The 23,411-nt window shown below is 44.0% G+C and overlaps 1 protein-coding gene across 1 annotated transcript in view; it reads right to left on the bottom strand.

Annotated features, from left to right (window-relative positions):
* itgb7 (integrin, beta 7) overlaps positions 1–23,411 on the bottom strand; it is a 46,169-nt gene that overhangs the window by 21,743 nt on the left and 1,015 nt on the right. Inside the window, exons 2-7 of the mRNA XM_039749602.1 lie at positions 20,905–21,005; positions 20,624–20,819; positions 5,669–5,839; positions 5,320–5,561; positions 5,083–5,241; positions 4,893–4,988 (exon numbers count right to left, since the gene is read on the bottom strand). Coding sequence (XP_039605536.1) covers positions 4,893–4,988; positions 5,083–5,241; positions 5,320–5,561; positions 5,669–5,839; positions 20,624–20,819; positions 20,905–21,005 — 965 coding nt within the window. The remainder of the gene's footprint in view (positions 1–4,892; positions 4,989–5,082; positions 5,242–5,319; positions 5,562–5,668; positions 5,840–20,623; positions 20,820–20,904; positions 21,006–23,411) is intronic.

The raw sequence follows: 23,411 nt of genomic DNA, 5'->3' as shown, positions 1-23,411 counted from the left end.
TTCTCCTTCTCCAGACAATCGATATTCCAGATGTCCCAAAGTGTCTCTGTGCAAGAGAGGACAGAGCCAACTATACTTTCTTAGAAGGCTGGCGTCCTTCAACATCTGGAATAAGATGCTACAGATGTTCTATCAGACGGTTGTGGCAAGCGTCCTCTTCTACGTGGTGGTGTGCTGGGGAGGCAGCATAAAGAAGAGGGACGCCTCACGCCTGGACAAACTGGTGAGGAAGGCAGGCTCTATTGTAGGCACGGAGCTGGACAGTCTGACATCCGTGGCAGAGCGACGGGCGCTGAGCAGACTCCTGTCAATCATGGAGGATCAACTGCATCCACTGAACAGGATCATCTCCAGACAGAGGAGCAGCTTCAGCGACAGACAGACTGCTGTCACCGTCCTGCTCCACTGACAGACTGAGGAGACCCCACACTATGTGACTCTTCAATTCCACCCGGGGTAAACGTTAACATTATACAAAGTTATTATCTGTTATACCTTCATTGTTATCACTTTTTAATTTAATATTGTTATTATCAGTATGCTGCTGCTGGAGTCTGTGAATTTCACATTGGGATTAATAAAGTATCTATCTAGAAGAGAGGATTCATCTGAAAAAAGAACTTTGCCCCCGTCTTCTGCTGTCCAGTCCTTGCATTTCCTACAGAACTTCAGTCTGGCCTTGACGTTATTCTTGGACGGAAGTGTCTTCTTTGCTGCCCTTCTTGACACGAGGCTGTTGTCCAAAAGTCCTGGCCTCACTCACACCCACTTGCTGCCAATACTGGGCACTGGTGCCAACACCATTCTGTAGCAGACTCCTCAGGAGTAGACCGGCCTGGCGCTTGCTGGACACTTACAGCTGATCGTTTTGTGCCAGGGCCAACATATAGTAAGTGAAAATGGCCGTTTGGGATAACGTGAACTTTTTATGCTAATAAAGCTCTTTGCAATGAATTAATATGCATCTGCACAATAATCAATGTGACTTGCCATCACAAAAACTGGAGCTGCAAATTTTGCAAAACACAACATTTGTGTCACTGCCAAAACTTTTGGCCACCACGGTATTTCTTGTATTTACTGGCTTTTCATCTCTTTTTTGCTCTTTGAGTGTTTTCTTATATCTTCTGATTGTTGTGAAATAAACCTTCCTTTATAAAGATTCTTTACTTGCCCTTTCTGTTACGTTTGGGAGTGCCATTCCAAAAATGACCATTAGAGGGGGAATATGCCACCAAACCCCAGCTAAATAAAATGGGTAAACACAGAGTCTTTATAAAAAAAAAAGAATTATTGTGAACCAAATGAGATTGAAGCTCTGTGGAGCACGACAGGTAAAATGGAGTCACCTAAAACACAAGTGAACAAAGTCGCAAATCACAATTCCAGACAAACACTGAGCAGAAGGTCCAAGATATCCAACAGGTCACATTAAGCACAAGGCACAGCACACATGAGAACAATCGGTACGAGAACAGGCCATTCAGCCCACCAAAGCTCGCCAGTCCTAACCACTTAATTCTTCAAAAAACACGAGTGTTGAAGTCCTAAAGTCCTCCTGTCTTCCACACTACTGGGTCGCTTATTCCAAATGCCTGTGGCTCTCTAGATGAACTTCACGCTCAGAACACGCACGCGTCTGCATCATGGCTGCCATGCGTTCCCAGCGTTCATTTCACGCATCTTCTGAGCCGTCCTCAGAAATTAACACGAAGCGTGCGCGAGTTGCAGTACCAGCAAAAAGTCGGGGGGCACAGTGTGCTAATAGTCGGAACGTGACGTCAGAGTCTCTGGTTACTATCTACATGTGACAGAAAGCCGCTTTGCAGGGCGATGTGCCTGCTCTGATGTTTGATGAATGGTTCGATGTAGTGAAGTAAAATGCCGACATACAAACGCATTCGTGGTGTTTTTATATTCCCCATCGTAATGACATGATACATTTTAAAAGTCTTACACACCATCTTTTGTGCATCTCTTTTTCTGGGGCTCCTCATGACCTGACAGCGGCAGCAAACAGCAACAGAAAAGTACTGAGACTGATTTTTTATTTACCAAAGTTTTTATTTTTTTCAAACATCAATGTTATCCCCTTCAAAGTAGTTCCCTTGGGCAGCTACACACCGATGGAGACGTTGTTCCCACTGTTGGTAGCAGCGCTGGAAGTCTTCAACCGGTATGGTCTTCAGCATGTCCGTTACACTCTTTTGGATGTTTTCTAAAGTCCCGAAATGACGTCCTTTGAGGACATTTGTCAGTTTAGGAAAAAGTCACACGGACTGAGGTCAAGTGAATAACGGGGCTGGGGAGCCACAGGAATGCCTTTTGAGGTCACAAATTCTGTTATGGAGAGGGCAGTGTGACATGGGGCGTTGTCATGATGGAGCATCCATTTGTCTGCAATGTCTGGTTTCACGCGAATGACCTTTTTTCTGAGCCTTTCAAGGGCGTCTTTATAAAAAAACTTGGTTGACAGTTTGTCCTGGAGGAACAAATTCTTTGTGGACGATTGTCAAAAAAAAAAAACCAAATCAGCATTGATTTGATCTGCGATTTGCTCATTCGAGCTTTCTTTGGTCGAGGAGAGTTTGCAGTGTGCCACTCCTGACTTTGCCTCTTGGTCTCAGGATCGTACTCGTATTCAAAAATCCATGATTCATCACCTGTGATCACACGACTAAAGAAATCTTGCTCATTAGCGACTCTGTCAAGAAGATCAAGACACTTGTTTTTTCGATTGGCCTTCTGCTCAATTGTGAGGTTTTTCGGCACAGACCTTTCGCATGTGCAAATGTTCAGTCAAAATTTGATGAACGGTAAATCTGTTCAAATTGAATTGTTCACTCAACATTCGTAATGTTAAACGGCGGTCTGATGTCACAAGAGTGTTCACACGTTCGATGTTTTCAATGGTTTTCGAAGTTGAAGTCCTCCCTGAACGGTGTTCATCTTCAACGTGTTTTCTGCCTTCCAAAAATGATTTGTGCCAGCGAAAAACTTGAGCTCGGGATAAAGAACGTTCCCCATAGGCCTGTTTGAACTTTTCAAACGTCACACTTGCCGTTTAATGGCACAACGTTGCTCCGCTGTTCCATTTTGCATGACGCACAACCAAAAACACAACTTCGCTAATAGCAGTCACAAAAATCACGTAGTTAACGGAAGGAGTTGAAACTCGCACTGAGCTATGGGAGGGTACTGATACACGGGCTCTATCAAGGACAACAGCACAGCGTTGCCAGATCGCTTGCAGTGTTGCCAGTCTCATTACTTTTCTGCCACACCTCGTAGATCACCATACAGAAAACGTGACATTTATGATATTCCAGCTCTCTGCACATTTAGAATCCTTAGATTTATACTTGATATTACTTTCCTGATGTAATCCATTAAAGTATGTATGTTACATTTTACAGATAAGTCATTAATTTTGTTTAAATAATGAATACTGTTAATAATTACACACATGGGGGTGACACGGTGGCGATGCGGTAGCACTGCTGTCTCACACGGAGTCACCTCGCTGGTATTCCCTGCCTGGAGTTTGCATGTTTTCCTGCTGGGTTTCCTCAGTGGGCTCCAGTTTCCTTCCAAAGATATGCAGATTTGGGGACACTAAAATGACGCCAGTGTATGTGAGAGCTTGTATTCACCTTGAGATGAGCTGATGACACGATTGTTTAAGCCTCGTGCCCAATGCTTGATGGAATGGACACATCCCAGGATTGATCGATATAATCATTAAACATCCTTTTCAGAGATATTGTGGTAAAATGTTATCGGAATTAAAGGATGTTTCAGGCAATTCACAACACAGCGAAGCCGAACATGTTCTCACCGTGATGACATCTCGCACTGCCACCTGGTGGATTCCTCCAGATTTACGTAAAGTACGCGCGCAAGCATGAACACTAAAACACTTGCGTAGCAGGAGCGTCCGCTGAAGCATGCGTCGCGTTGCGTGAAGTATAAACCCGGCCTTAATGTTTGTGCCAAATTTACCCTTCACAAGCTTCCAACTGACAAGTTGTCAACAAACAACGCAGAAACTCAACCAAAAACTCCCTAAGAGCATTTGAAAAGAACCAACAGGAACTGCGGGAGACCCTCCATATTTTTAGGAGAGTTATTGTCGAACACGACATGCTGAGGGGTACTCCGGCCACTAGTGCACAGTAATGTGACTTGCTGGAGACCAACGTGAAGCCTGCTCTTCGATTCAAGTGGGGGGGACTGCTGTCTCAAGGGGTCTTCTTGCTGCAAGACAATGAGACACACACACTGCTAAGAACATCAAGGATGGTCTGGAGAAACTGAAGTTGGAGGTATTGCCACATCCTGCTTATTCACCAGATTTGGCACTGTGTGATTTCCACCGTTTTCGATTGCTGGGTGGTCGTCAGTTCAAGAAAGATGACGACTTGAAGAAAGCGGTGCATGAGTGGTGGCGAGGATGAGACAAAAACCTGTTATTCTGTGGGAATCCTGGCACTTAAAAGGGGCATTGAGAAGGGTGGAGACTCCATTGAGAAGTGATAGCATCAGTTTTGTGAAGGTTCGCTCCATTTTCTGATAAATCCCATTTTCTAACTTTCTAAAATGATAAAATGTTTTTCTTCTCACAGAGACCCACAGATACTTAGAATAAGTGACCAAGTAATCTGGTGGAACGGAGAACTTTTGGAACCTTCTGGAGAAATGAGGTGAACAGAGCTAGTGAGCTCTTGTCAAATTGTTCTAAAATTCTCACGTGAAGGAGGTAACTAAGACCACATGTTGCAGGTTCAAGGCCATATTTCCTTCAAGAAGAAGTCCCAGACTCTAAATAAGGAAACAAACCCTCAGGGTGATTGGTTATTCCCTCTCCCAGTGCCAGAGGGTACGACTCTCACCTGATATGTTGGGACGCTCTTCTCCGTCACAGCAAAAATGGGCTGGATGTTATTCTGGGAGAGAACCCGAGCGATATGTCCAACGGAAGGGTAATCCTACGAGAAAAGACAGCATGAGTCAGCCTGCCACTGGATAGTGCAGAGGGTTCTTCAGGTGGTACGGGATACCTGGAGTACAAATGCCACTTACGTAGATAGTACTGCTCTCATACAAGCCCTCACGGCTCAGGTGACAGGCTCCATCATTGGGGACATAAACTCCTCCAAGTTGCCCATCACCCGCCATGTGGAAAGTATCATCTGAGGTGTACACAAGGAGCCGCGTCACGTTTCTCCAGCCAATCTGCTCCTGTGGAAACAGGAAATGAGAGACAATAAGTGCAAAGCACAGCCAAACTACAGGGTGTCCAAACCACAGGGACTTTACCGTGCAAACGGCCGCCTGCATCATAGCATCAAAGCCGGCCTCCGGGGGGTCCAGGTTTCCCGAAATCATCTGCTCACTGACTTGCTTTTTGAAATCCTCCACTCTGCTGGTCAGTGGTTGAACGTTTCGGAAACTGAATGGTGCCTGGCAGGTGGTGTGTCGTGTGGGGCAGGGGTTCTTGAGTTTGGCTTTCACCGTACTGACGTAAGGCAGCACCGTCTTATCGACAAAGGAACCAAAACCTGCCAATCACAGAAACAAAGATGTTAGTGTGACTGTCCATCCACAGGAAGTGGACCGACTCTAGAGGACCACACCACTTGTTGACCACAACACCAACGGTCCTCACCGATCTGAACAGATTTAGTGACCGTCTCTAAGGCACTGAGGATCTCCTGCCCAAGGTTCTTGATTTTCTCCAGGTCATCCTTCATGGAGTATGAAAGGTCCATCAGGTAGTAGAGGTCGATGGGGTAGCCTTCAGCACGCTTGAACTGGACCTTGAAGGACATGGGGTCACCTAATGGAGAGGAAGAGGGTATCGAGAAAGCTTGAGCGGACACAGATATGGACAACCATTAGCTCTCTTCTAAGTCCAGCCGAGGTCTAGTTAACTAACTCTAGTGAGATGTGGACCAGGACTGGGAAGGAAAGACGAAAGACCCAACTAGCTAAATGGTGTTGCACACCTGTTTGGAGTTCTTTATTTTCATTTGAAAATCACTTAATTTAAAGAATTGCACTGCTTTGATTTGGGCTCACAACTTCAAAAAGTTCTGCATTCTTCATATGGGCCTAGGCCTAAACTGAAAAGGCCTACAGTAATAATTACTTATGGGAGAGGGGAGACATAAACCCCTGGCCCAAATTAATCAACTTTTTAAATTCTAAATTTAATGTACAGGTAGTCCCCAGGTTATGGACATCCGACCTATAAGTTACGACTCATTTCTTTCCAGGTTTGCCTTAGTGTCCATGATTCTGCTCCATAAATCATTGTTTTGTATCTCATCCTCCTCAATCTCTCCTTTAGCACTATCACTGATGCCAGATATTTAGCTGTTTCCACTTATATATCCAGCATGGGGGCACTCTTTCTCCCCTAGGATGTGTTTCTTGATCCAGAACTGATTAGAGCCAATACCAGCCCTTTTGTGTCGATGGCGGAAAATAATTGCATGAGAGAAATATGGTACAAAAAGAGATACATGTATTTAACTTGCTTTAAAAGATAATGTTAATTTCCAGAATATATACATATACATATACAGGTAGTCCCCAGGTTACGGACATCCGACCTACGACTTACGAACGGGCAGAGCTGTCATCCCCAGGTCATCTTCGACCTGGGGATGCTGCAAGCAGTGACTGGACAGAGGCTGGAGGGGGGCAATTTTGTGTCCCTCGGGCGGCTCCCAACGGCAAGCGGTTTCATTGCTCGCCCACCACACATGGCTGCCCCATTCGTTCTCGGCGGGCAGCTGGTAATGCTGCAAGCGGTGACCCAGTTGTGGCTGAACGGAGGCCATTGAGGGTGAACAGGGCGGCGGGGGGTAGCATTGTAGTGTGCATCAGATGGCTGCCTGTTGGCGATTCACTACCCGCCTTTGGCAGCACCGTGTTCATTCTCTGTGGGTGGACGCTGCAGGCAGCATACTGTAGTGGAGGTGACTATGAGGTGGGCTGGTGGTGAACCGGCCGTCGCTGCCCCCATTCATTCTCAATAGCAAGCCTGCTTGTACCGTTACGTACATAGCAGGAAGTTGTCTCTTGTCAGTACACCAAACGTGTTGACGACGGGTGCCTTCCTGCTGTGATAGCGCATACAATGCTGTGCAGAAGAGCTCATCTTAACGTTTTGTCTTCACCCTTCAACAATGTCTCTGAAACACAAATCTCAGCAAGTGCTGGTGATACAGTAAAGAAGAGAAAAACCATCACTATTGAAAATAAAGTAGCAATAATAAAAAGGTCAGAGAGAGGTGAAACTCCATCATTCACTGGCAGAACACTTGGTTACAGTTGGTCAACAACAGCATTTATTAAATTTATGTACCTGTTCCGACTTACATACAAATTCAACTTAAGTACAAACCTACAGTCCCTATCTCGTACGTAACCCGGGGATTGCCTGTATTTAATAAAGAGCATAAATTCCATGTCATGAACTTTTGTAATTCTCTTTATGTTTTGACCTACAGTAAGTCAAACACGACGTTACGTTTAAGCTACGCTACTTTAGCTTGAGACGTTGCGTCAGTCTTTTGTAATTCTTGATGTCCGCGCCATCTTGTTTGTAGCCTCTGCACCTGTTCTTGTTATGACTGGAAATCTTTATGCATTTTTTTTCAATGTTTTTCCGAGCCTAATTTGCTGTTGTTTATATTCGACCATAGATTTTTTAGGTCGCAGAATTAATTTTTTGATTTTGTTTTCTTTTGTAAGACATTGTTTCCAGACAGTTATGAATATTTCCTACGCCTTAAGGATTTTCATGCTGTACTGCTTGCCAAATGTTTTTCTCATTAATAAGGACAAAACATCTGTTAATGAAAAAAGTAATACTTTTGTTAATTAAAAATTGTTCTTTTAATTTTGACTTTTACCTGTGAGTGCTGCAGGAGATGGATGGGCATTCCAGAAGGTGATTCCTTGCCCAGATGAGCCGAAAATGAGAAAAGAAAATGAAAGGACAGGCTTTCTGACAGGATGGGTACAAGAATCCTTATCCAGCAGGGAGTCCAGCATGATGGGAGGACCTGGAGACACACCGGCATGTCCCCTATGCTTTAGAGGGATTCTGGTCCCATTCAGATACTCTCAGGGCATCATGGAAATCTTTGTTCCAGAAAACAGTCCTGTTGGGTTCTGTGGGTGCCACCAGGGGGCACTGCAGGCAGATATGGTCCCTACTTTTGGTCTGACCAGGAAGTGCTTCCTATGGACCATGTCCTAGACCTAGAAGTACTGGCAGATCAAAGATAAAAGTAGCCGCATCATCTTAACCGGAAGTAGATGAGGCTTGACAGGACGAGAGTGAAGAAATAGGACGTTTTCTGGTCTGTTAAATATGGTTGTTCTTGTGGGGATCATTTTTATTAATAAAAAAGAACTGTATTTGAACCCATGATTGCTTTGGGTATGATTGTGTCTGGGGTTTGGGGTTCAATGACACCCCGTACTGGTTACACACCACACAAGCTCATAACACACATGTGAGCGTGTATTTGTTTGCAAGTGGTTCTGATTTTAGCTTAGCGAAGAAGGTTGATTTGGGCAGATTTGCAAGTACCCCTCGCTGCAGCCCACCGTCCGAATCTTGCAATCAGCTGACACTCTGTGGATTTCAGTAGGGGTTTTTCAGCTAATATTTTCTTTGTTAGTTGTGGTAATTATACGTCAAAGACCCCTGATATTCTATACAGTGTCCCACAAGGCTCTATCCTGGGTCCGCTGCTCTTTTCGATCTACATGCTTCCGTTAGGTCAGATTATTTTGGGGCATAACGTGAGTTACCACAGCTATGCTGATGACACGCAGCTGTATTTATCAATGGCACCTGATGACCCCGACTCTCTCGATTCACTAACACAATGTCTGACTTGTGTTTCTGAATGGATGAGTAGTAATTTTCTCAAGGTAAATAAAAGAGAAAACTTAAATTTTAGTGATCGGCAATAATGGATATAATGAGGTTATTAGAAATAAACAGGATACATTAGGATTAAAAGTCAAGACGGAGGTAAAAAACTATTGACCTGAATTTTAAATCGCGTATTAATCAGATCACTAGGACAGCATTTTTTCACTTAAGAAACATAACAAAAGTTAGACCTTTTATATCACTGAAAGATGCTGAGAAATTAATTCACGCTTTTGTTTTTAGTCGACTAGATTACTGTAACGCACTCCTCTCAGGACCACCCAAGAAAGACATCAATCGATTGCAATGAGTGCAGAATGCAGCTGCTAGAATCCTAACTAAGAAAAGAAAATCTGAACACATCTCTCCAGTTTTGATGTCACTACACTGGTTGCGGTTGTCATTCACGATTGATTTTAAAATACTGCTTATAGTTTACAAAGCCTTAAATAATCTGCTCCATCTTATATTTCTGAATGTCTTACACTTTACACACCAAATCGTAACCTTAGATCTTCAAATGAGGGTCTGCTTAGAATTCCAAGAGCTAAACTTAAAAGAAATTAAGTTAAGAAAGGTGGCCTTCTGCTGTTATGCACCTAAAATCTGGAATAGCCGACCGATAGAAATTCACCAGGCTGATACAGTGGAGCACTTTAACAAACTGGTAAAAACTCATTACTTTAACATGGCTTTCTCATAACTTCATCTTAGTTTAATCCTGATGCTCTGCATATTCTATTAATTTTTATTACTATTTATGGTGGCTGCAAAATCCGTACTAACCCATAATCTCTCTTCTGTTCTTTCTCTGGTTTTCTGTGGTGGCGACCTGCGCCACCACCACCTGATCAAAGCATTGTGATGTTCCTACATTGATAGATTAAAGGCCAGAAGTCCACATGACCGTCATCATCAAGTCCTTTCATGAGAACTCTGAATACAATGAGAACTGATCATTGATGTTAGGTAGAATGCCTAGAGGGTGCTGGGTGGTCTTGTGGTCTTGTGCCCCCAGCAGATTTTATTTTTTTCTCTCCAGCCGTCTGGAGTTTTGTTTTGTTTTTTCTGTCCTCCCAGGCCATCGGACCTTACTCATATTCTATGTTAATTAGTGTTCTCTTATTTTAATTCTTATTTATTTTGTTTTTTTTTCTCTTTCTTCATCATGTAAAGCACTTTGAGTTACATTATTTGTATGAAAATGTGCTATAGAGATAAATGTTGTTGTAATAGTTTTCCCTTCTAGAATCGAGAATGAACACTGAACTGAAGTGATATTGCCATGCAGTGTAGATGGCAGGACCCTCTCTTGGTGTACTATCCATACTCATAATGAGATGTAATTAAACAACACAGCATACAATGTAGTCCTGCTGAGATTTACGGCCGACCGAGTTAACATGGTTTGTACTTACGGTCGATGGCCAAAGGAAAGCAATAGGGTAGGGTAACAATGTTCTAGAAATCGCCCAAACCAGACACAGTAATAAATCTGTCATTATTATTATTATTATTTCACAGGGTCTCGTATGTCTTCTGACTCTTGGAGGGCCCTTTCAGGTTCGTTTTGATTGTCGGTGCTCTGCATTACTAACTCTTATCCATTAGGTCCGTGCCGCCTGCCTTACACCGCGACCCAGTTTGGCCTTTTTTAAATTGATTAACGACCCACTAGACAGCAACTCCAGACCACCACAACTGGATGAAACAAGCGAGATTCCCCTTGGTGAAACAATCCCACTTAGAAATGGGGAAACATACAGCATGGCTGGGAGCACAGTGTGACCCACCGTTGGAAACCAATGATGGCAAACCCGCAACATGCCAGTGGTTACGAAACACACGTGCAGATGGTGAATCAAGTGGGAGCCCCAAGAAACAGGGATCATGAATCCTCACAGCAACCCCTGGCAGCACCCACCCAGGACTGACTCACGGCACTACAACTCCCATCATGCTCTGCAGGTGTCTACACGGTTAGAAAGGTACTGGGATGGTGCCACCTAGTGAATGGGGGATAAATATATTCCAGTGGGAGAAGGCTAATATTTTGGAATATGTTTATCTCCCATCTGCTAGATGGCAGCAGCCCCTGGCAGCACCCATGGGGGACCCAGCAGGACTGACTTGTGGCACTGCAACTCCCATCATGCACTGCAGGTGTCCACATGGTTTGAAAGGTACTGGGATGGTGCCATCTTGCGGATGGGGGATAAACATATTCCAGTGGGGGAAGGCTCCTATTTTGAAATATGTTTATCTCCCATCTGCTAGATGGCAGCAGCCCCTGGCAGCACCCATGGGGGACCCAGCAGGACTGACTTGTGGCACTGCAACTCCCATCATGGTTTTGCATAGAAAGTCTGGTCTACCTACTCACTTGCTGCTGGTCCATCTTGGTCATGAACTACTAGATATCCCAACAAGGGTTGGTACCCATGGCTGTGGGCTCAAGGGAATCAGGATAGGATCGGGCGTCCTGACTGATAATCACCCATCATCACCATCTGATGGCATTTCCTTAGAAAGTCAGAGATCTAGAGACTTCAGTTGAAGGTGCACTTGGACTGAAGAGAAGATAAGTCAGATGGTTTGATGTCCTGAGTGGAGAAGGAGGAGCTTCCCAAACCTGAGGTAAAACTTGCTATCACTGCTCAGGTAGAGATGATTCGGCCCATATATGCTCTGTTGGCACACTGGCAGATAAACATTTTGAGCATGCAGAAGAACAGAAAGGGTACGAGAGGGAAAAGGAAAGCAAAGCCAAAACGAGGGACAAGATTTGAGGCTGTGAAAACAAGCGAGAGGTCCAAACCGAAAGCTACATGTGAGTTTTGCACAAGGCATTTTTTTGAGAGAGTTGGTATCTGTAGATTGGATAAGGAAATGAATTCCCAGCTGCGCCGATTAAGCATAGGTCACGACCTCAGAGGCCACACCCCCTAGACATGTGGGGAATTGAATGTTACAATGGGATTACAAAATGGACACTGCAAAAAATACTCAACATCTGAATCATTACAACGTTCCAGCAAATAATCAAAGGAACAGGACCCTCAATAACCCACCTCGCAGGGCCCGTCTCTGACCACTGTGGGAGGATCCCTTCCCTGGTGAGGTCAGCTGATCTCTCTTTCTCTGTCAGCCCCCACCTTCTCTGCGCAGCATCGCCATTACACTCCACCCGTCCACAGTGCAAATCCCACCCTTATCGCCAATTCAATTGCTGTGGATTTGCACCATGAAATAGCTCAGTTAGAAGAACTGCACTGCGGGGAACTGCCGGTGGGAGCTGTGAACCGGTGGTCTCCGGCTCAGAGACGGGTGACCGGTAGGTAGGTATGAGCTAAATGAAAGTCTTGTATTTGGTCATACTGTACGGGGACCTTTAAAGTTGCTTAAAGAGAGATGGACGTCTGAAACTTCAGCTACTACTAAAAACGTATTTGATTATGTTTGTGATTTTCGTCACAAACTGAGTTATGCTTGTGAAATAGCTAAAAAAAACTTTGGAGTCCTCTCAAAGAAAAATGAAGCACTATTTTGATAAGAAATCCGTGAGTCGAAGTTTTCAGCCAGGGGATAAAGTATTAGTTTTATTGCCTGTCCCTGGTTCTGCTTTGCAAGCTCGTTTTTCTGGTCCTTACGTAATTAATAGAAAAGTGAGTAACCGGGATTATCTCATCCATACTCCTGATCGTAAACGTAAAACTAGATTATGTCATGTTAATATGTTAAAACTGTCTCAAAGTCGGGTGGAAGATAGTTTAAAGGATAAACAGGGGGTTAAGTTGGGTGGTCTTGAAACCTCAGTGGCGTCAGCTGTGCCTATCACATCTGAGGATGGGTTATCTATGTGCTATGCACATGTTGTGAGCAGCAAGTTATCAAATTCTAAAATATTATGTAATCTTCAAGAAGTTTTATCTTATTTGCCTGACTCTGAGCGTGCTGATGTTGTAAGTCTCATAACTACTCATTCTGGGCTATTTTCTGATGTGCCTACTCACAATATTGAGGTATACAATGCACAGCCAATTAAACAGCATGCTTATAGGGTGTCAGGGATGCCAGGGGCAACGACCCGGCCGGGACGCCGTGAGGGACCGGAAGAGGGTCAGAGCCCACCCTGGATCACGTGGGGGACACCTTCCTGGTTGCTCTGGGGGCCACGGGCACAGGGCATGGAAGCTCCACCCTGTAGGGGCCCGTGGTCACCGACCAGGAGGCGCCCCAATGCCTTGGGGACCTGTTACCCCAGCACTTTCGCCACACCAGGAAGTGCTGGGGGGAAGATTTAGGACGGCACCCGGAGAGCTGCCGGGAGGACAGCCGGCACTTCCGATATGCTGGGGCGTGGCCAGAGGGGGAATGCCGGGAACACCATCCGGGGACTGTTTAAAAGGGGCCGTCTCCATTCATTCAGCGCTAGAGTCGGGTGGAAGGAGGACAAGGCAGAAGAGAGTGGAGGCGGCCCGAAGAAGGCATTTGTGGCCAGGACTGAGTGTGATTATTGGGGTTTGTGCACTTTGGACTGGGTCTGTGTGACCATATCATCTGTAAATAATTGTGTAAATAAATTACAACATGTCCGCCTGTCTGTGTCCGGGTCGTTTCCACAAGGGTTAATCCTGTTAAATGTATACTTATGGGTAAAGAAGTTGAATATTTGTTGGAAAATGGTCTTGCTGTTCACAGTAGTAGTCCATGGAGTTCACCATGCATTTTAGTCTCCAGCTTTTGGAGTTTTTTTTTTTTGTTTTTTCTGTCCACCCTGGCCATCGGACCTTACTCTTATTCTATGTTAATTAATGTTGACTTATGTTTATTTTTTATTGTGTCTTCTATTTTTCTATTCATTTTGTAAAGCACTTTGAGCTACTTTTTTTTTGTGTGAATATGTGCTATATAAATAAATGTCGATTGATTGATTGATAGTACCTAAACCAGATGGGACTTACCAGTTTTGTACTGATTATCGAAAGGTAAATGCAGTTACTAGACCTGATTCTTTCCCTCTTCCAAGAATGGACGATTGTATTGACAGAGTTGGCTCAGCTCACTGTGTCAGTAAATTTGATCTGTTAAAAGGGTATTGGCAGGTGCCTCTGACTCCACGTGCTTCTGAAATTTCTGCATTTGTCACACCGGATTGTTTCCTTCAATATAAAGTGATGGCATTTGGAACGAGGAATGCGCCTGCCACATTTCAACGACTAAGGACAATTGTACTAGCAGGATTACAAAATTGTAAGGTGGTTTATTCCAAAAAGCTGGACAGAACATCTTCAGGCAATTAATGCCGTTTTTGATCGTCTTGAAAAGGCTAACCTCACTTTGAACTTGGCTAAATGTGAATTTGGACAAGCGACAGTGACGTATCTTGGAAAGCAGGTGGGCCATGGAAAGGTACAACCTCTTGATGCCAAGATCACTGCTATTAAAGAGTTTCCAGCACCTACATCAAAGAGAGAACTGAGGCGTTTCCTGGGTGTGGTTGGATACTATCGCAGTTTTTGTAAAAACTTCTCTAGTGTGGTGACACCATTGACTGATTAATTGAGTGGAAAACAAACTTTTGAATGGAGTAATGACTGTCAAAGTGCTTGAGAAAATGTCAAATCTTTGTTAATGATTGCTCCTGTTTTGACTGCTCCTAACTTTACGTTGCCATTTAAGCTGGCTATAGATGCTAGTGATTGTGGAGCTGGAGCTGTTCTTTTACAGGAAGATGAGAATGGAGTGGAACATCCTATATGCTATTTCTCCAAAAAGTTCCACAAACACCAACGCCAGTATTCAACTACAGAGAAAGAGACTTTGGCTTTGTTGTTGGCCTTGCGACATTATAAAGTTTATGTTGGTTCATCTGTACTCCCTGTAATGGTATTTACAGATCACAATCCTATTACCTTTTTAAGTGGTATGTTTAATTCGAATCAGAGATTAATGCGTTGGTCTTTGATTGCTCAAAATTATAACTTAATTATTAAGCATAAAAAGGGTAAAGAAAATATAATTGCTGATGCTCTTTCTCGTATTAATGTGTAGAAATTTGATTAAAGTTTTTTTTTAAGGGTGGGGGTATGTTACGACCTACTTTCGACTTTTGCTTTTATATTCTAATTTGGGATTTACCTTAATTGGGTCCTGCCCTAATTGCCCACTTAAGTTGCTTATTAAACTCACCTGGGTTATGGGTGGGGTGTGTTTATAAATTAAGCTTCTTTGGGGTTTAGGAGCAGAGAGAGAGAGAGAGAGAGAGAGAGAGAGAGAGAGAGAGAGAGAGAGAGAGAGAGAGAGAGAGAGAGAGAGAGAGAGAGAGAGAGAGAGAGAGAGAGAGAGAGAGAGAGAGAGAGAGAGAGAGAGAGAGAGAGAGAGAGAGAGAGAGAGAGAGAGAGAGAGAGAGAGAGAGAGAGAGAGAGGGTGAATGATAGAGTAAGGTATGGAGAGTTAAGGTTGGATGATCTGGTTTTTTGGTTGTTCGTTAAAGAAGTATCTGTAAGTTAGCCAGTTAAGTAATAAATGCATATAGTTTGTACCTTGCTGTGAATTTTGAAGTTAGACAGCTATGTTAATGTGGTTCTCCTGCCTTGCTTGGTCTGTATAGTCTCTCCATATTTTGTGTATTGTTTTATTAAGACAATAAATGGAGTTTGTTTTATTTTAGTTTTCTTTTGGTGCTTTGTCTCCCTCTCTCTCTCTCATTTGTGTATGGCCTGTTTATGTATCCCTAGACTTTTGGTAGGCCGTAACATAGTGGGTGTTCTGCTTCCCTGGTGACATCTCTCTGTCGGCCATTACACTCCACCCATCCACCATACAAATCCCACTCTTATCGCCAATTGAATTGCTGTGGACTCGCATTCATGTGACTCTTCCTATGACGTCAGTAGATGGATTGGGGGGGCCATGAGGTCACTTTAAAGGGGTGTGCGGTGCTCCTGATATCTCTGCAAAAGAAATGAAGGTCCAAGTCTTTAGAGTCCTGGTGCTCCCTGTTTTGCTATATGGTTAGGAGACATGGATGCTATCAAGTGACCTGAGATGACTGGACTCCTTCATGTGTGTCTCTTCAGAGAATCCTTGGGTGTGACTTTGTGTTGCTCATGGAGTCCCGAATGAGGCACATGACCTGCATTGCGAGGGAGCGGCAGTTATGGCACTACGGCCATGTGGCACCATTACCCGAGGGTGATCTGGCTCGTAAGATTGTCATTGTTAGGGATCCGAGTGGCTAAACCGGGCCAAAGGGTTGCACACATAACACCTGGGTGCAGCAGATAGAGGGTCATTTCTGGAGGGTGGGACTGGACCGCGTGTCTGCCTGGGGGGTTGCAAACCGGGATCCAGAGTTGTTTCATCTTGTAGTGGGTATACCAGTGCATGCTCCCCAACTTGGCTTGACTTGGACTCGCACCATGAAGTAGCTCAGTTAGAAGAAGATCTGCACTGTGAGGAACTGGCGGTGGGAGCTGTGAACCTGGCTCAGAGACGGGTGACCAGTAGGTGTGAGCTAAATGAAGAGCTCCATCCACCAGCCGCGCAGAGCCCATCTCTGACCACTCTGGGTGGTCTGCTTCCAAGGTGACATCTCTGTGTCGGCCTTCACCTTCTCTGAGCAGCAGGAACTATGGTGGTTTATCTGAGTTTTCATCTATCTGAGGTGGCATTGTTCCACATTACCTCCGATAATCAAGGTACTTTGGTTCTATTATTATTATCATTATTAGTAGTAGAGAACAAGCGAAAGGTCAAAACCAAAAGCAACACGCATGCAGGGTTTTGCACAAGGCTTTTTTTGAGAGAGTTGGTATCCACAGATCAGATAAGGAAATGACTTCCCAGCCATGTTGATTCAGCACAGGTCACGACCTCAGAAGCCACACCCCTAGAAACACGTGGAAGCGATCATAATGACGGGATTACAAAATGACGGTGATTGAGAACCTAAAATGGCATCCAAGACATTGCAAAATAAAACGCAAGACGCTCGAACTTCTCCACTAAGGGCAGTTGTTACCTGATCACCCAGAGAGAACAATCAACGCTTTTAGAAGAGAGACTCGTGTCCTCAGATCATTGTCCCTGACGCTTCTCACCAACAGAAAACGCAAAATCACAGACCTCCTTAGCATTGACCCCTTCAAGTCAGTATCTAGTAGTTGGCAGCCATGACAGTCTGTGTGCTCAGGCCTTTCACAGTCCATGGGCCTACAGTAATGGATATGAACCGGCATGTTATGGGAAAACATAAATCCTGTTTGTAGTGCTGCTTCAAGACAGTAAAAACTGAACATATTACTTGTAGATGTTTAATAACATTGTTTTTCTGGGTGTTGCTGACACATTCATTGACACTTTATTCATGTTTTGGGAGCTTATTTCAACATCTGTGGAAATAAGAATAACATTCAAAGTGCATTTTCGGGTCAAAATGTTACAATATGTTGCAACTTATTCTGCCTTAACACACGTGTACTGTACAGTCCAGCGACATAACAATAATCCCAAGCTGTAGACATTCTAAAAGAGAAATGTCGGCCTTTACGTTCTGGGGTAGATCATGAATGTGGAGTGAGGGATGATGAAGTTCTAACCAGTTGAATGAACTCAACTGAGGCTGAGTTTAAAGGGTTAATTAATGTGGGCGGTGCTCTGCCTCAGGGGGCGTTCCTGTCACGCTGCCCTAATGAACCTCTCGATGTCAAACGGCTTCCTCGATAGCAAATGGAAGGACTACGGTCATCTTAATAGAAGAAAAAAACTAAATAAAAAAAATAAATACAGTGATCCCTCGCTATATCACGCTTCGACTTTCGCGGCTTCACTCTATCGCGATTTTTTCTCACACATGCTTACGTCACTACGCATGCGCTTTCTGAGAACTTTTATCTAAGCTGTATGATGGCTCCTAAACGTGCTGCTTTTTCTAAGCCTTCTGGCAATAAAACTAAGCGCCGGAGGAATATGCTTACTATCCAGGAGAAGGTGAAACTCTTGGATAGGATTAAAGATGGCAATACCCTACAAAAGCCTCCTCACGCATATGAAAAGACAGCGCCAGCAACTGCCTATCAAGATGTTCCTCAGCCGCGCACCCGGACACCCACTGCCTACTCCTAGTACTTCTTCACTGAAGACAACAACGCACCTGCTGAAGATACTGCACCACCTCTGAAGACTCTCCTACTGAGGTCGTGCCTTCATAGGTTAGTGGTTGTGTGTAATTAAATGTACAGTACAATAATCTACTATAGAAAAGCGGTCGGGATTGTCCTTCCGTCCCGTGAGTGCTACGCAGGCGCGGAGTTTCACACACGCCCAGTCCATTTTGCAATGCACGATGGGATTTGTAGTTTTGTTTTTCCAGGTAACAGATGATTTTCTACTCCAGACTGTGCGATATCTTCTTCTTCTTTCTTACTATATAAAAGCGTTCGGGATTGTCCTTCTGTCCCGAGAGTGCAAAGCGTAGTGGTATTCCGCTTATCACAGACTTACTACTTGCGGCTTGAGGTACGAAGCAACGCAATGTGAGTAGAGTTCTGGTGCTCTCATTGTTCTCTTGCTTTTGTGTGCGATGCGCTGGAAAAATAGACAAAATTATGTCTCTGGAAATAATTAATGTTGATGGAGTTCAAATGCCTCACTGCGTAGTAAATATCAGGGGAGATGGTGCTTGCTTGTTCTCATCTATAGCTTATTTAGTGCATGAAACTCCGTCTTTAGCGGTACAGATTCGGGCTGACATTGTACGACTTTGGACGGGCACTCGAGGGGATAGAAAAACTTTTTGTTTTCGGGAGATGTTATGAATGGGCACTTTGATGTTCTCATTCCCTACACTTACATGCCTGATGTACACATGGAGCGCACAAAAATTGAAGATAAAAGTCAGTCGCCTTAAAAGGTGAGTGCGCCTAGTAATATGATATTTGTAACGTCTAATATGTCTTATTTTCTCTTATTTTGTCTAATATATTGGGTAATACGAGCATAATGGTGACTAAAGGGTGTTATTTCATGTCTAGAGGGCTCTAATAATGTTAAAAAACGTATTTTGAATGTCATAAACAGGTTTTCTGTACTCTAACTGCGAAAATATTCGATTTATAAATAAAGAATCCTACTTCGCGAAAATTAATTTATCACGGTAGAGTCTGGAACGGATTAACCGTGATAAACGAGGGTTCACCGTAAATACATAAAACTAAAAGTAGAAAATGGTAAAAAACTAAAACTAAGTAAATACTAAAAAAATCAAAAAAGAAATAAAAACTAAAAGTAGAAAATGTACAAAAATGAAAACAAAATAATACAAAAACTAAAACCAAATTAAGACTGTGAAACAAAACACTAAATAAAAACCAAAATAAGAAAATATTGAAAAACTAAAACAAATTAATACAAAAAAACAAGAAACTATTTAAAAATGAAAACTAGAAAATGGTGAAAAACTGAAACTACATAAAAATAAAATAGAAAATGAAACAGTAAATAAAACTAATATTAGAAAAGGTTGAAACACTAAACTAAATACAAAACTAACTTAAAAAAAACCTTAAAATATTGAAAATGGTGAAAAACAAAATTTGAAAATGGCCGAAACTAAAACTAAATAAAAACAAAAAAACTAAATATAGAAAATGGCAGCATCTGAGACCAAGGGGGGGGCTTACCATTAGAAAATGGTGAAAAACTAAAAGAAAATAAAAACTCAAACTAAAACTGAAATTCTTAAAATGAGTAAAACATGGCTGGTGACGAGGTGCGGAATTCGGTGTCCTAAAGTCGTTTAGGTTTGCGCGTTGCCACCATTGGGTCGCGAGTCCCCGTTGTATTTGAAGCTGCTGGGTTGTGAATGGTTGGTGAAGTGGGTTGTGGTGGGTCGCGGTGGGTGACCGTGGATTGATTGCTTTGAAGATCATCCTCAATTATACTTCCCCCCAGACGATCATCCATGATCTTCAATTGGACCCCGCGTCCTGATGATCGTTCCAGCATTCGACATGGGAGGGGTCTCAATGAGACTCCAAAGGGCCAGGCTGTTTATGAACTCCTGGTCTAGGCAATGGCTGACACTCCCACTACGAGACAGCCATGCGTGTGCACAAACCAAAGTGGTGTTATGGTAAGATGATTAAAATGATTACGTGATACAGAAGCTCATGACAAAATCAGATTCCCTGGCTATATAAAAACCCATTAAGCCTCACAAAAATACAAAGGAAAACGCAAAGAAAAATGAATGAAATGTACCCATCGTAACCCCTTCACGGTGATGAGTACTTTCTGTAGGTGCTGTAAAGACTCTCGCGCACAGGGTGGTGGACATAGCTGGGTCATCTGGTTCTAGAAATGAGAGGCTGGGCACATCCTGGCTGTTTGTGTCTCACGTTTGGCCAGCTGGTCAACTCTGGTCATGTGACATGATTAGGGCACAGTGGCCCAATCCTGAGAGAGGAGCTGACCAGCATGGCCATGGCAATATTGGACTGCAGGGACACTTGTCACTTTTTCAAGTGGGAATGGGAGACTGGAGACATCATTATCATTATTTGGGCCTTTTGTATGGAAGAGCTGGGCAAGTCTTGGTCGCTTTGGATTATTGGAATCAGAGAGCGGAGAGACCCCCGGCCCGAGTGAGCAAGTTACCTGGCCGCAGCTTGAGGTGGAGGTGCTGAGGCATCAGCTGCACAGTGTATCCATTGCTGTGGCTGAGAGTCCGGTTCTTCCTCACATGCATATTATTCTTGGGGTTGTGGATCCGCGTGGAGCTGCAGCCGCGGCGCCGGAGGCTCTGCTCTGAGTCACAGCGGCTGGCATCCGACTCACCGGGCTTGGTGAAGTTCTGGGGGAAGGAAGAAGAAGAAAGACATTATGGGAAGGGAGGGGTGGCAGCAGCAGCAACACCAAGTCCAGTAGGACATTCCCACCGTGTGATGCAATGGCGCGGCCCACCAAGTCAAGAGAAGGTCACAAATTTGACTGTGACGCACATCAGTTAGCACAGTCGCAGACACACATCCCACCCCGTCTCTTTATCTGCCTGCCTGCCTGCACTTTGCGTGCCGCAGCACTTTATGCCGTGCAGTTATTTTCAGTTTGGCTTGTTTTCTGGCTCCCCAATGCCCCTCCCCCATCAAAAGCCCCTCTGCCTGAACAGGAAGCTTGAGGTGGCGGGCTTGGGTTAAGAAAAAAGAAAGAAGGCCTCGTCAGTAAAAATGTAGGTCAGGCACGTCTGCCATTATGGGGTGGCAGGTTTCTGTTAAAATACGTTTGCCCAGCTGTGCTTGAATTGTTCTTGACAGCTGTGTGAAAAAGTGAGTGCACCCCATGGAAACTGTTGACAAATGTGAACAGGCAAGCAGTAAATCTTCACGCAGACTATGGCTACAGCTAAAGGTGCAGGTGCATGAAGAGAAACACAAAGAAAAGGTGCCTTTTAGTCAACAGAAAACACAAAGGGACGGGGAAAAGGTAAGCCCACCCTTGGTCTCAGATGCTGGTATTACCAACTTTAGCAGAAATGATTTCTTGTAGGCGATTTTGCATAACCGCCCACCAGTCACCAGTCCCTGACATCAACTCGGTGAAATTTCTCATCACTACTCCAAGTAAAACTCCTTCAGTTGCAAAAATGTTGGTGGGTTTTCTTGTAAGTCCTGCCCGTTTCACATCCCCCACCCCCCCATAACATTTCAATGGGATTCAAAGCAAGGCCAGTCCATAACCCTTGTGATGGAACTAATGAGCCAGCCAGTCCCAAACCCAAAACACAGTCCAAATAAAGTTCAAATAAAGGATGGTATATTATCCACAATCCTTGGTTAAACACAAAAGCACAGGTTCTCTTTCTTTACAATCCCTCACAATACCTCACAGTACGTCTCCCCTCACCACCGAACTGCCCTCCACCAGTTGAGTGTTGCCTCCCTTCCTCCCAGCTCCGACTCCCTGGACAAGGGTGTACAATCCCTTTTATTGCAAACCGGGAGTATGTCTGGTGCCAGGGCTGCTGCCTGTTGGAAGCACTTCTGGGTCATACAGAAGTCCAATATAACAGGGAGGACATCTCTTTGCAGCATCTTCTTGTGGCAACCATGGAACCCCAGTAGTTCTGTTCTGCCGGACTACATCTCCCAGCATGCCCTACTGCTTTCCAGCTGGGTTCCGAAATTTAGTGCCACTGCCATGTAGGGTCCTGGGGGAATAAAGAGTCCCCAGCAACATCAACTTCCAATGGGATGTCCATCCATTTACTCTGGCTATCTCTTCTGAGTCTGGCAGCTTTCTCTCCCCTGGTTGGGATGTTCGTCCAACCCATGTGGCATTTATACCCTCTGTGTCTTCATGTTGAGCCTTTGTGGATTTGCTAAAGTGATTCAGGTGGTATCTATCTATCTATCTATCTATCTATCAGTTATATAGTGCCTTTCATCAATCTATCTATCTATCAGTTATATAGTGCCTTTCATCGATCTATCTATCTATCTATCTATCTATCTATCTATCTATCTATCTATCTATCTATTATATAGTGCCTTTCATCGATCTATCTATCTATCTATCTATTGTGACTACCAGAGAGTGTAGCAGCACTCCCACCCTCCCAGACACAACTACTCAACACAATCCTGGGTTCAGATACAAGATCTATCTAGCACCTTTCATATGAATCTATCTGTCTTTGCATTATATAGTGCCTTTCATATCTATCTATCTATCTATCTATCTATCTATCTATCTATCTATCTATCTATCTATCTATCTATCTATCTATCTATCATATAGTGCCTTTCACCTCTCTCTATCTTTCTGTCTTTGATGTGATGCAGAATTCACGATTGACTCAATAACTGCAAGGTGCAAAGCATCCCCAGACCAGAACGTTTCCCCCACCATGCTTCACATGTGGTCTGAGGTTCTTCTTATGAAATGCGGCCTTCCGTTTGTTCTAGACATTTCTACAGTTACTGTGGCCAAGCAGCTCTATATTTGATTCCTCTGCTCCAGAAGGCCTGCTCTTTGCCTAGATGTTCAATGGCACCCCGTCATCTTGCTCTAATGCTCTTGTCTGAAATCTTCCTGGCTCACCTCATGTGCAGGTCAAATTGCTGCCATGTCATTTTGACTAGAGATTCATTCATTTTGACACCAACTTTTTCAAGAGTTAACGTCAGATCCTGTGATGATAATTTTGGGGTTCTAGGAGACTCAAACAGTCAGCTCGTGGATTGAATTTGCTGAGCCAGCCAGTCCTGGCACAAATTAGCAGTCATTTGAAATCCACGCCACTTGTAGAAGATTTTCCTTACAGTGTAATGAATAATTTCAAATCATTTGGTGGTCTTTTTAAATCCTTGGCCAGACTCCTAGTCATCCGTAACCTTCTTCGTGAAGACCCCATTTTGATTTTGGCATGATGGCACCACACACGTCT

This window comes from Polypterus senegalus, chromosome 3, assembly GCF_016835505.1.
Source record: "Polypterus senegalus isolate Bchr_013 chromosome 3, ASM1683550v1, whole genome shotgun sequence".
Lineage (NCBI taxonomy): Eukaryota > Metazoa > Chordata > Cladistia > Polypteriformes > Polypteridae > Polypterus > Polypterus senegalus.
This window is presented reverse-complemented; position numbering and strand designations above follow the sequence as displayed.